The 12,821-nt window shown below is 42.3% G+C and overlaps 1 protein-coding gene across 1 annotated transcript in view; it reads right to left on the reverse strand.

The window, feature by feature from the left end:
- Window positions 1-797: 797 nt before the first annotated feature.
- The window catches only part of Stx12 (syntaxin 12), a 33,328-nt gene continuing 21,304 nt past the window's right edge, over window positions 798-12,821 (reverse strand). Inside the window, exons 4-9 of the mRNA XM_036179802.1 lie at window positions 11,851-11,988; window positions 11,463-11,506; window positions 8,958-9,063; window positions 6,927-6,999; window positions 5,131-5,213; window positions 798-2,865 (exon numbers count right to left, since the gene is read on the reverse strand). Coding sequence (XP_036035695.1) covers window positions 2,773-2,865; window positions 5,131-5,213; window positions 6,927-6,999; window positions 8,958-9,063; window positions 11,463-11,506; window positions 11,851-11,988 — 537 coding nt within the window. The 3' untranslated portion in view covers window positions 798-2,772. The remainder of the gene's footprint in view (window positions 2,866-5,130; window positions 5,214-6,926; window positions 7,000-8,957; window positions 9,064-11,462; window positions 11,507-11,850; window positions 11,989-12,821) is intronic.

Here is a 12,821-nt window from a genome sequence, read left to right on the forward strand (position 1 = left end):
TACATTTACAAGTAAAGCTGTTTGAAAAATGGGTATACTGCATGACACACCAGCTCCCAGTCCACTAAGATGAACAAAGGGATGATGGAGAGGCAGGAAAGATAGAGGAGTGAAGTGCTTTGTTGTTGTTGTGGTTTGTTTTGAATTAATACTTTTTTTTTTTTAATTTTCTTTGGGTGGGGAATACTGCAAGGGTAAAGATATGGAGGGATTACCAAATGAGTCACATTGCGGTGCATGTTGTGAAATTCCTAAAGAATCAATAAAATTATTATTATTATTTTTTTTTTTTTTTAAAGAGCAATTGAGAAAACATGAGGCTTATGGGCTAAGTGACTTGTCTAAACACCCTCATCTAGTTACTGGTGGGCTAGGATTCTTCAGGTCTTTCATACTCCAGTCTAGTTTTTGACTTGCAAACAATGGTTCCTCAGTCCTGGCTACACATAGTATGCATGTGGGGCTTTAACAGATTGCTATGTCTAGGAAATATACCAAACTAATGACAGTTGAATCTCTGGGTAGGGGGACTACAGCTTCACCTCTTTTGTTTGTTTGTTTGTTTGAGACAGGGTTTCTCTGTGTAGCTTTGGAGCCTGTCCTGGAACTCACTTGGTAGCCCAGGCTGGCCTCGAACTCACAGAGATCTGCCTGCCTCTGCCTCCCGAGTGCTGGGATTAAAGGCGTGCACCACCACCGTCCAGCGAGCTTCACCTCTTTTTAAACATTCCTAATATGAAGGCAAGAGTCGCTGCCCCAAAACATGGTGCCAAAAGATAACTGGGCACAAAGCAGGATTCTGGGAATAGGTTTATTAGAGTTTCTTGACAACTGCTACAAACTCTATACCAAGTTCCTATCTGTTCCCACAGCCATCACGATAACACCACTCAATCAATGACACAGTGTTCCGGGATTACAGACACTCTGGTGTTCTCAATAGTTTGCCACAACACATCACTTTTTTATTTCTTGGACTATCACAAATGACCTATCCAAGTCCAGCTACAACTTGAGACCAGGGACTTCTTGAAGCTGCCATGTGGGCCACTGTGTCATGTGGACAGCTGTCTTTTCTTCTTCTCCTTCTCTTTCTTAAACTCAAAGCCTGATCTCAAACCTTTTATGTATTCCAGCCTGGCCTTGAACTCACAACCTTCCTGTCTTGTCTCCTCAGTTTGCTCTCTGTCCTGTTTTTAAAGAAAGGCAGCAATGCCTATTCCACTCGCAAGCCAATCCTTGCCAATCCTTACCTCTTCTCCAGTCTTCTTGCTGGTCTGTTTTCTCATGGCAGCACATTCATTACCTAATACCTACATCATTAGGATGTTAACACATGAAAGTAACTACAAAAGCCTTTAAATGTTTATTTGTGTTAAGTAGGCGGGACGGTGCAAAAGTGCAAAGGAGCTTATGCACTTGGCCTTGTTTCCCTACCGATCACATCAGTGTAGAAGAAGATGGAGTAACATTAAGAGGAATAGAGGAAATAAACATAAACACGCCAACAGCAGCCACATCCTCCAATTCAGTGAAGGACGAGCTGACATTTTCGGACTCGATTCACATTTATCTGAACGCCTAAACCAATTACACTCTCTACCTGCTTCTAGGCCTGTGAAAAAGGGCAGTGGACAACATTTATATTACAAGACAGCAACCTTTTATTAAAACTGCTTTTGTCTAAAACTACGCCGAGTTTGATCTCTTGTTCATAAATTAGGCTAAATCTAACATCACTAAACCAGTATTATTTACAAAAATGAACCTTTTCTTTGCTTTATCAATAGGGTCACAGACCTAAGTTTTAAATCCCACTTCAGTCTAAATTTTAAAATCTTGCTATCAAAGCCAGGCAACCCTTACAAGGCTCGGGAACAGCCTTTGACAGCAATATTTATCATTCACCAGGAATGTAAGCCACAAGCGAACAAGACAGAATCATTCCAAACAATCCCTATTTGCTTTCCAAAATCATGCTGTGCCTAATTCTCCCTTTCTATGCAGACAGGTGGAAGAGGGGGCCCACTGGTTATAACAATGTCAATGAAATGAACCTCTTTAAAACAGGAGTGGGATGACTTAGTGTGGGGGTGGAGTCTGTAAACGGCACCAGCAGACGATAAAGTCAATTTAACTTAACCCAGCCTGACACACCCCCAGCAATGGGCCACTCTGACAGACAGGTTCTTCTCATTTCCCCTGAAATCGCAGGTGCAGAGTCTTAGACCCCAGTTACATATAGTGCCAAAATCTTGCAAAACAAAGCAGACCCCTCGGAAACTCAAATCAAAATGTTAAATAAAATTGCTGGCATATTGTACAGTTTCTCAGACTTCAATAGGCTGGCTCCTGAAGGAAATTTATCTCAGATGCTCATAAAAAGGTAAAGTTTGTGTATATACAAAAAAAAAAAAAACAACAACAAAAACCAATATTATGAGACTGTAGTGTCACCTGTCAAAAAGAATATCCACAATGGAACTGGCAATAAACACTTGTGATAAAGGGCAATCAAAATACAAGAGAAAGGAAAACACACATAAGTTAATTCCTTATCTGAGAAATCAATAGAATGTATGCATAAATGATAAATACTGTCTCCATGGGTCACTAATTCCAAGGACTAGTTAGTAGTTAGTTTCTAGCTAAATTATCACAGGACACTCTGGTACACGCTCTCTTCTGTGGTCAGTTTGTTCTGGTAAGACTCCGTAGAGCACTTGCCCTTGAAAACAACTCAGCAGGAGAAGGCTCTGAGGCAACCACAGCTCATTTAGAAGCAAGCCAGATAACCACTCCCAAGACCGTAAGAATCACTGACAGGACAAGCACCAGGATACACATCTTCTTGCGAGATTTTTTCTGAGGAAAGAAATATTTAAAGACACTCATGAAGCAAGTAAAAATTCTTATACCTAAGATTCCAAGAGTGCATCATAATCTGCCTCCTTGAATTCATAATAACACTTTTATATTTCTCTGCTAGGACTGAACCCAGGTCCTAGTACACACTAGGTACTCACTCCACTACTGAGTCACATCCCCAGCCTCTAATTAACTCTTACCATGCACAAATGTGCAACATCTTCTTAGAAATCCCAAATCACCATTTCTGAGTAGTGGTGCAAGTTAAATTGTTCACAAATATAGTTTTGCAAAGGAGCTATGCCTTTGTTCTAGGTGTCATTTGCTGATCTGACTTGTCTCACACTAGCTTGCTTGCTCCTGGATCCCCCTCTACCATCCATGGCTGGAGTTACAAGGTCTGAGGATTTGAAGGCCAGGCCTCTTGTTTGCTTTCACCACTGAGCCTTCTCACTAGAGAAGTATTATAAAATACTGTGTATTTTAACAACTACTCTATACCTAGCACAAATAGTATATCACTGTAAAGCACACAGGCAGTAGAAAGAAAACAATCACCCATAGATAAGACCATTAACATATGATTCTATTTCTTCTCTCTCGGTTTTGTTTTTTGTTTGTTTGTTTTTGAGATAGGGTCTTACTATGTAGGCTTGGCAGGCCTGGAGCTTTCTCTATAGACCAGGTTAGCTTCATCTACAGAGATCTACCGCCTCTGCCTCCTGATGCTTGGTTAAAGGCCTGTGTTCCTTCTGCTCGCTCATCTATGCACACTCCTGGTTTGTTATATGTTATGACTGGATCATACTGTATGTTTGATGTTTTTCTCATTTAACACTTAGCACAAACTCTCCTTTTCTGATATAACCTCTTTAACATCTCTTAGTTCCCACATAACACAATACTGAATGGATGTAATTACCCCTTTACTGCTATAAACTAAAATCATCAGTTTTTCAAGAAAATATTAAGAAACACAACTTCCTCAAGCATCGCAGGTAAAATACAGCTACCCCAGGAATACAAAACATGACTAAAATGAAGCTGATTCTAAAGAGGCATGCAACAGCAAATGAGGGAAAACTAGATTTCATTTTCAATGTCTAAAACCTGGGTTACAGACTCAGAGAAAGAGCTTGTGCAGTGGCGTACGCCTTTACTCCCAGCACTCAAAGGCTGAGGCAGGAGCATCTCTGTGAGTTCCAGGCCAGTTAGGACTATACAGTGAGACCCTATCTCATAAAACAAAACCATACAAAAAGACTCCTAAAAGTCATAAAGCCAGAAGAATCCCCGTCATGGGCACAGTTCCATAATGATTAGTCCTGTTTACACAGAGCTGTCACAGCTGATGCTAAGACATCGATGCTGAGTTAACAGTCGGCATATGTGTCTCTGAAGCTCTGCCTTCCCTGTAGCTCTTACTCTCCCAATAGCCCTGTGCTGATACGTTGTGTACCTTAATAAAATTTGTCTGAAGATCAGAGAGACAAAGGAACAAGCCACAGGCAGCTCTCACCTCGCTAACTCCTCAACTAATCCTGTCTCCATGAATCCTCAGACTGAATGTCTCTCTCTGTCCTCAGCCAAAAAGCTTCCTTAGCCAAAAGGGGGCTCTAGTCCTGCCCCCTCATGCCTTATACTGTCTCTGCCAAGCCATGTCACTCCCTCCTAGTGCTGGAAGGCGTGTGTGCTTCCCTAATATTGGTAGCAAAAGCATGAAATCTCAAGTACTGGGGTTAAAGCTGTGTGCCACCACTGCCGGGCTCTGGTTTCTCTCCTAGATTGAATCAATCTCATATAATCCAGGATGGCTTTGAACTCACAGAGATCCAGATGGATCTCTGACTCCCAAGTGCTAGGATTAAAGGAGTGTGCTACCACTGCCTGGCCTCTATGTTTAATCTAGTGACTTGTTCTGGTCTCTGATCTTCAGGCAAATTTTATTAGGGTCCACAATAGATTACAACGTAACCCAGCCGTTTAGGGTGTAAGATTAGCATCATGCTAGATTTAGGCATCAAGCTAGGTCATAACATTAGTTTTACATTCACACTGCTCTATATAAATTATTCAAGATCTGATGGTGTTGGTGATCTGGCTGTAAAGATAAATACTAAAAATGGGACTGGGGCTGCAAATTATACCTGCCTGCCTTCAGCTTCAGCCCAGGCAAAAGGCTGCAACTGCCTGCAGTGTATCAACACAGCCTAGATGTTCACCGAGTCTACAGCACAGAGAGACTTTCTGGGCCTGACTTACCTGATAGTAAGCAGCTCTTTGCAGCTGATCAGTGGCTCTTTCCACATGGACCTCTGAGCTTTCCACATTGGCTTCTATGCTATCTGTAAAAAATACAATGCACATTTCAGCACATTCAGAAATTTCAATACTGCAAATAAAACAATTTCTTGCTGTGGATTACGCTCATTGTTAATAAAAAACTGATTGCTCAACAGCAGGGCAAGAAGAGATTGAGGGAGACAGCCTGATGCAGAAAGAATGATAGGGAGAAGAAAGATGGAGTCAGGAGAGTCAGAAGAGATGCCAGCCAGCAGCTGAGCAAGCAGGATGTATAGAAAATGAGGTAACAAGCCATGAGCCATGTGGCAAAACATAAATAAAAATATGGGTTAATTTAAATGTGAGAGTTAGCTAGTAACACGCCTGAGCTATCAGTTGAGCATTTATAATTAATATAAGCCTCTGAGTGATTATTTGGGACTGGGCAGTCGGGACAGGAAACGTCCATTTACAATTTCTTTCTTTTTTAAAAATGTATATGTGTGTTTTATCTGCAGATATGTCTGTGTACCATGTGCATGGCTGGAGCCAGAAGAGGGCGTTGGACCCCTTAGAACTGGACTTACAGATGATTGTGAGCTTCTGTGTAGGTGCTAGGAATCAAACCTGAGTCTTCTGGAAGAGCAGCCACTGCTCTGAGCTGCTGCACCATCTCTCCAGCCCAACAAACTTTACGCCAAGCCCTTAGTTTCACTATTACCATCCAGCCAGGAAATCAATATTTACTTCTTTTCACTTAATTTTTTGAGACAGGGTCTCATGTAGCCTAAGATAGCCTCAACGTCCTCAACAACATGCCACATAGCTGACGCTGGCCTTCAACTCCTGACCCTCATGCCTCCACCTGAGTGCCCAGGTTAAAGGTGCCACTGTCACTCCCAGCTACAAGTTTCTAACTTGATAAGAGAACAGCTCCATTCTTCAGAAATACTGAAATATTTAATAGCAAGAGGTTACTAAGAATGCAATTCATAAAAAACATGTGGGGGGGGCATGCATACACATACATTTCCGTATGGGAGTACATCAAAAAGTAAGTGGAGCAAAATATTATTAACCAGGAAAATTCTGGGTAGGGATATAAAAGATTCTTTGTATTGTTTTTATTTTGCAGCTTTTTATAAACAAGATTATTTCCACATTAAAAACCTTTGAAGGGGTTGGGGATTTAGCTCAGTGGTAGAGCGCTTGCCTAGCAAGCACAAGGCCCTGGGTTCGGTCCTCAGCTTTGGCAAAAAAAAAAAACCAAAAACCAAAAACCAAAAAACAAAAAACCAAAAAACACCTTTTGAAAGTTAGTAACCCCACAATCCTGCGAGAGTCTGGAGCTGACAGCAGGGTGCTGACAGCTCTTTCTCTAACAGACTCATGGGCTGTAACAAGTGAACGGGGCTGGCTAGGGTGCCCCCTTTGACCTCTAGAGTTGACTCTATAAGAAAATAAATTCAGCCGGGCGGCAGCAGTGGCGCACACCTTTAAGCTCAGCACTCAAGAGGCAGAACCAGGCAGATCTCTGTGAGTTCAAGGCAAGCCTGGTCTATAGAGTGAGATCCAGGACAGGCGCAAAACTGCACAGAGAAACCCTGTCTCGGAAAAAACAAAACAAAAAAGAAAAAGAAAAAAGAAAAAAGAAAGAAAGAAAATGAATTCAATAACTTAAAAAAAAAGATATCACTAAATTTTAAGACTATAGGTAACCCATCTTATTGATCTTTGTACTCACCCCAAGGTTAGAGGTATTAATTAGTACGTACCTATCAGGTCACCTTGGTCATGGATCATCATGGCTAAATCTTTAAATATCTGATTGACATCCAAAATGTCAGCCTAAGGAAGACAAGAACCAATTAACTCACATTAAGCAACATGTTAAAAGATTTCTTTCCTTTCCCTTCCCTAAAGATTAACCTATCACATGTGTTTTACAGCTTTTTCCATGAGCAGAAAACTATCTATTGCTGCGCCTTCCTAACACTGTAGTGCAGATGGCATGAAATCCACCCCTCAAGCAACATTAACTGCACATGTCGCCTGAGGACAAGTGAGACCTTCAAGCCTGAACTGGAGTGCTGGAGTGGACATGGTCTCCGTGGGACAGCTCTACACGGAGCATCACTGACCACTACGACTCTGGACTAGACAACTCACGTGGCTTTTATAGGACTGCGCTGCCTGGGGAACACATGGAAGGCAAACAACCAGGAGCCGGTCTATGTGAGGAGCTATGGATTCTATTGTCACTAGGATGATGCCTATAAACAGCTTTCAACTGACAAAGAGCTCAGATGGTGGAGAAGAGGTGGTAGGTGAAAGGACAACAGCACTTGGAAGCCTGCTGTTCTGACTGGAAAAGTTTCATGACCAGTCAGCTTGGTGGTCTAAACTGTGCACTCTTCCTGGCAGTGATGGAAATAAGATTCTCCATGTTCAGGTTTTTGCCTTCTCAGAGGTAATAAGCCATAGCCTGCCACATGTCAGGTAGAAAAGCAATGTGTTAGCCTGTTAAAGGTAAGCCATATGGTGTGGTCCTGTGAGGTCACGGACCCACCATTTGACACTATAAGCAAGCCCCCAATTAAATGCTTTCTTTTAGGGCCTGGAAAGATGGATCAGCAGTTAAGAGTACTTATTGCTCTTACAGAGGACCCAGGTTCAGTTCCCAGCACACACATGGCAGCTCACAACCACCCAGAACTCTAATCCCAAGGGATCTGACCCCTTCTTCTAATCCCTAAGAGCACTCATAAACATAAAAATAAAAAATAAATTTAAAAAATTTAAAAGTTTAAATCATACCTCCTAATCCTTCCTAAACATTCCACTAACAGGGACAATACACATTCAAACCACACCATAGGAGCATACCTTTAACAGCATTTTTAAAAAATGTCTTTATGCCAGGTGGCAGTGGTGCACATCTTCAATCCCAGCAGAGGCAGGTGGATCTCTGTGAGTTCGAGACCAGCCTGGTCTACAGAGCAAGATCCAGGACAGGCACCAAAACTACACAGAGAAACCCTGTCTCGGAAAAAAAAAAAAAGTTCTTATATGTTGCCTTGATCATAATGGAACTCAAGGAGCCCATAACAGTCTACAGAACTCTCCCTCAACCCCACATCAAAAACGGTTCCAACTCTGACTCACTGAAGTGACAAGAGTTATACATGGAATTGGACTTTATCCTCTTTATTTATTTACTAACTTTTTATGTGCACTAGTGTTTTGCCTGCATGCATGTCTGTATGAAGATGTTGGGTATCCTGGAACTGGAGTTATAGACAGTTGTGAGCTGCCATGTGGGTGCTGGGAACTGGACCTGGGTCCTCTTGGAAGACCAACCAATATTCTTAACCACTGAACCATCTCTCCAGCCCTGGAATTGGACTTTATAACATACACAAACAGAGCAAGAGCTTTGGCTTGCCTTTCTGTTGGGCTATTCAGACCATGGAAAGGAGCTTTCCACAGAACCCTGCTTAACCTGAAGACTGCTACTGAGATGGGGAAGTTCTAGGAAGCAACACAGTATCATCTGCCTTGCTGGTTTCCATGTCTGTATCTCTCCCAGAGACCATGTGCTAAGTGGAGTTTGAGGAGGAATCCAGGTGCTCTGGAGTGCCCAGGCCAGTAGCACATAGCAACAGTTCAATTCTGCCATGACTAAACTGACAGATTATATCAAATACACAAAGACTCAATCCAGTCCTTTCCATATTAATCCAGCAAAAAGTCTCCAAATAGCTATAGACACCCAAGGCAAACAAAAGCCACAGCCTGCCTCTTACCTCCAGCTGCCGAATCGCCGTTTCCCTCTCTTTAATAAGTTCCAGGTCTTGCTCAGTGATGGCTGCCTCCTCCTCCTGGCTCTGCATCTGGTTCCATTCCTCATGGCTACAGGGAGACAAGCACTCCAGTTGATTCCTTCTCTCTAAGGTATGAGGAGACATAACTACATCTCTGCTAACAGCAGGACCTAGACAGACATTACCCAGGACCCAACTCTTCTGCTAGCAATACAAAATCCCTGAGGGCCATATCTCCTCTCCAGAGACAAGGACATAATATCAAGAAAATCATATTTCAGACTCATTTCACCAACTCATCTGTGAGAACCATATCTGGTTCCTAGGAACTTCCTTGAGACTTGGATAGACCCCACTTAGCAGAAAACCAAACTAAAAAATAATAAAATGTTTGCAACTTGACTTTTTTCGGGCACTTAGAAGAAAAGTGTGCTATTTGTTAAATTTTAAAAAATACTTGGAAAATTCAGTATCATGTAGTTTCTGACTCTTTAAAAAAACATTATGGGGGGCTGTAGAGATTAAGACCACTGGCTGCTCTCTCAAAGGTCTTGAGTTCAATTCCCAGAAACCACATGGTGGCTCACAACCATCTATAATGGCATGCAAGCAACATGCAGGCAGAACATTGTAAACATAATAAATAAATACATATTTTTAAAAATAAAATTGGGGGCTAAAGAGATAGCTCAGCTGCTAAGAGCACTGGCTGCTCTTCCAGAGGACACAGGATCAATTCCCAGCAACCACATGGCAGCTCACAAATGTCTGTAAACCATAACAACAGTTCCAAGAGATCTAATACTCTCACATAGACATACATACAGACAAAACACCAAGGTACATAAAATTAAAATAAACTTTAAAAAATCATTACATGTATATAGTCTCAGTGTGGTGATATACGCCTTTAATCCCAGCACTTAGGTGGCAGAGGCAGGTGGATCTCTGTTGAAGGGCCAGCCTGATCTGCAAAACAAACTTCAGGCCAGCCAGGGCTACATAGTAACCTCTCTCCAAAAATAGAGGGGAAATTACACAGACTCACTATAAAGACCATAGTCTTGAACTCAGAGACCCACCTGTCTCTGCCTCTCTAAAGGCATATGCCACCATGTCCAGTACATATTTTAACTGAGCATGTGCATGCACAAGTGGGTGGAGATCAGAGGACAACCTATAAGAGCTGCTCTTCCCTCTTACCAGGTGGTGTCCAGGATGTCAGCCTTGGCAGCATGTGCGTTTACCCACTGAGACATCTTTCTAGCCCTCATGCATTTTCTCAGCAATATGTATAATCGTATTTCACCTATGTAATATTTAAAGCATGTCCTTCAGGCTTTTGAGGTGTGCACCATGTAGTGGGAGAGATGAATACGTATCTATGATAAGCCACTTAAGTTCCAAATTAATGGATATGGTCTACATAGTGAGTTCCTATGTAATTCTTTTCCCCATTTTTGGAGACAGGTCAGTATATATGAAGACAGCTTACTTCAGGTACATGCCCAAGGAGGCCAGAAGAGGGTAACAGTTCTCCTGGAGCTGAAGGTGCAGAGAGTTGTGACCCACCATGTGGGTGCTGGGAATTGAACTCAGGACCTCTGGAAGAACAGCCAGTGCTCTTAACTGCTGAGTCATCTCTCCAGCCTCAATATCCAGCTGTCTTTTATTTTACTTTCTATGTTATTTTATTTAGAGATTTATTTTGTCTGCATGTATGTATATGTACCATGTGTGTACCTGGTGCCTGGTAGCTAGAAGATAACATTGGATCTCCTAGAACTGAACTGCAGACAGTTGTGAGCCACCATGAGTATTGGGATCTAAACCCTGGTCCTCTGCAAAAGCAGCCAGTGTTCTTAACCACTGAATCATCTCTCCAATTCTATTTATTTATTCATTTACTTACATGAGCTATGTAGTGTAGGCTATCCTCCAACTCTCTTGATTCTCCTGCCTCATCCCCAAAGTTCTAGGGTTATAGGCATGCATTACCATGCTTGGCTCAATTCCCTGATCTTATTTATTTATTGTTTTTGTTGTTGTTGTTGTGTTTGTTTGTTTGTTTGTTTGTTTCAAGACAGGGTCTCACTATGTAGCCTTGGCTGTCCACCTGCCTCTGCTTCGCAAGTGCTGGGATTAAAGAGTATGCGTCACTATACCCAGCCCCAATTCTTTTTTTAAAAGTAAAAATAGTCACAACGAGACTGGAGAGATGGTTCACCTGTCAAGAGCCCTGGTTGCTCTTGCTGAGGACAGGTTTGATTCTCAGCACCTACATAGTAGCTCACAACCATCTGAAACTCCAGTTCCAAGGGATTCGAAGCACTCTTCTGGCCTCTGTGGGCACCAGGTATTCATGTGGTGCACAGAATTACATGTAAGCAAAACTCCCATAGACATAAAAAAGAGTGATAATAATAACAGACACAAAGATGTGGGTTTGCAGCAGCTACCCAGCAGGTTGGATGAGTGATTCCTTACCTGTCGAATGAGACGAGCTGGTCTTCTCTTTGCCTGTCTTCTGCCTAGAAAGCAGATGGCATTATCGCTGCTGTTATCCAAAACATGCCAGAGACACACAGAACAAGAGCTGCTTTGGCTATAGGACCAAGGACTCTATAGGACACCCATTCTAACAACATCTGTAGATGACACAGGACGCTGGCAATTTGTCTTGAGTAGGAAACAAGTATGAAATGGATGAAAGCAAATCTGCCTCAGTATAGACCCAAGAACATGAAGCGTTCTGCACAGGACAAGCCTGGTGACTGTAACTTGGTATGGAGTGAACAGGCCAGTGGTGAGGAAGGGAAAAGCCTGGGGCAGACTCTCTGGACTTGCAAAGGCCTTCTCTTGGGAATGAACTTACAGAAAGACGAGATCCAGCTCTTGCTCTGGCTATACTTTCTTTTTCCTTCTCAGACACCTTTCTCTGCACAGCCTGGAAATTGTTCAAGGCCGACGAGAAGTCATTCATGAGGCGCTCCTTCTGAAGCCTCTGCTGGCGCTGAAGAAATCAAGCAAGAACTTGAAATTTCAAACAAACTCAGAATCATTTAGTTTTAATACCTGTTAAAAGCACAATTATATACCTAAGAGATTTCAAAGTATAAAAATTATTACAACATAGGATCTTCCTTAGTTAGGAAGTTTGTTCCTTCCTAAACCAAACCCAGGTTAACTCAATGGCCCAGGTCAAGGCACACTGAGGAACCTGAGGACAAGGTGTCATTCACCCCGAAACTCAAAAGGAATTGCAATTTGGAATACTTGTTCCCTGGAGAATCTAAATGCATAGTAAAGGCCTTTGAGCTAAGACTGGATCTAAAGGGATTATTTTTGTGAAAACATTGAAGTTTATATTTCAAGAACTTAAAAAAACCCAACATTTTATTTACCTACAGGCTACCTTCACTAAGCTGACTACTCATATCTCCCAAAAAGTACAAGCTGAGAGAACCTGTGCTGGGCTAGACATCGATGGGAGGAGCATCCCAGTCTCAACAGTGTTCTCCACTTGTCCACAGGATACAGAAAGCTGTGACAGAGATACAGCCCTAGGATTAAAGGTGTGCACCAGCATGCCTGACTTAAATATTGTAATTTTTTTGGTTTTTTGAGACAGGGTTTCTCTGTGTAGCTTTGCGCCTTTCCTGGATCTCACTCTGTAGACCAGGCTGGCCTCGAATTCACAGAGATCCACCTGGCTCTGCCTCCTGAGTGCTGGGATTAAAGGCGTGCGCCACCACCACCCGGCTTAAATATTGCATTTTTAAAATAGCTTATTTTCCCACCTCATAAAGGTAGAAAATACCAACACTTTAAAAAGGGAGTAGTTTG

Source organism: Onychomys torridus, chromosome 2 (genome assembly GCF_903995425.1).
Source record: "Onychomys torridus chromosome 2, mOncTor1.1, whole genome shotgun sequence".
Classification (NCBI taxonomy): domain Eukaryota; kingdom Metazoa; phylum Chordata; class Mammalia; order Rodentia; family Cricetidae; genus Onychomys; species Onychomys torridus.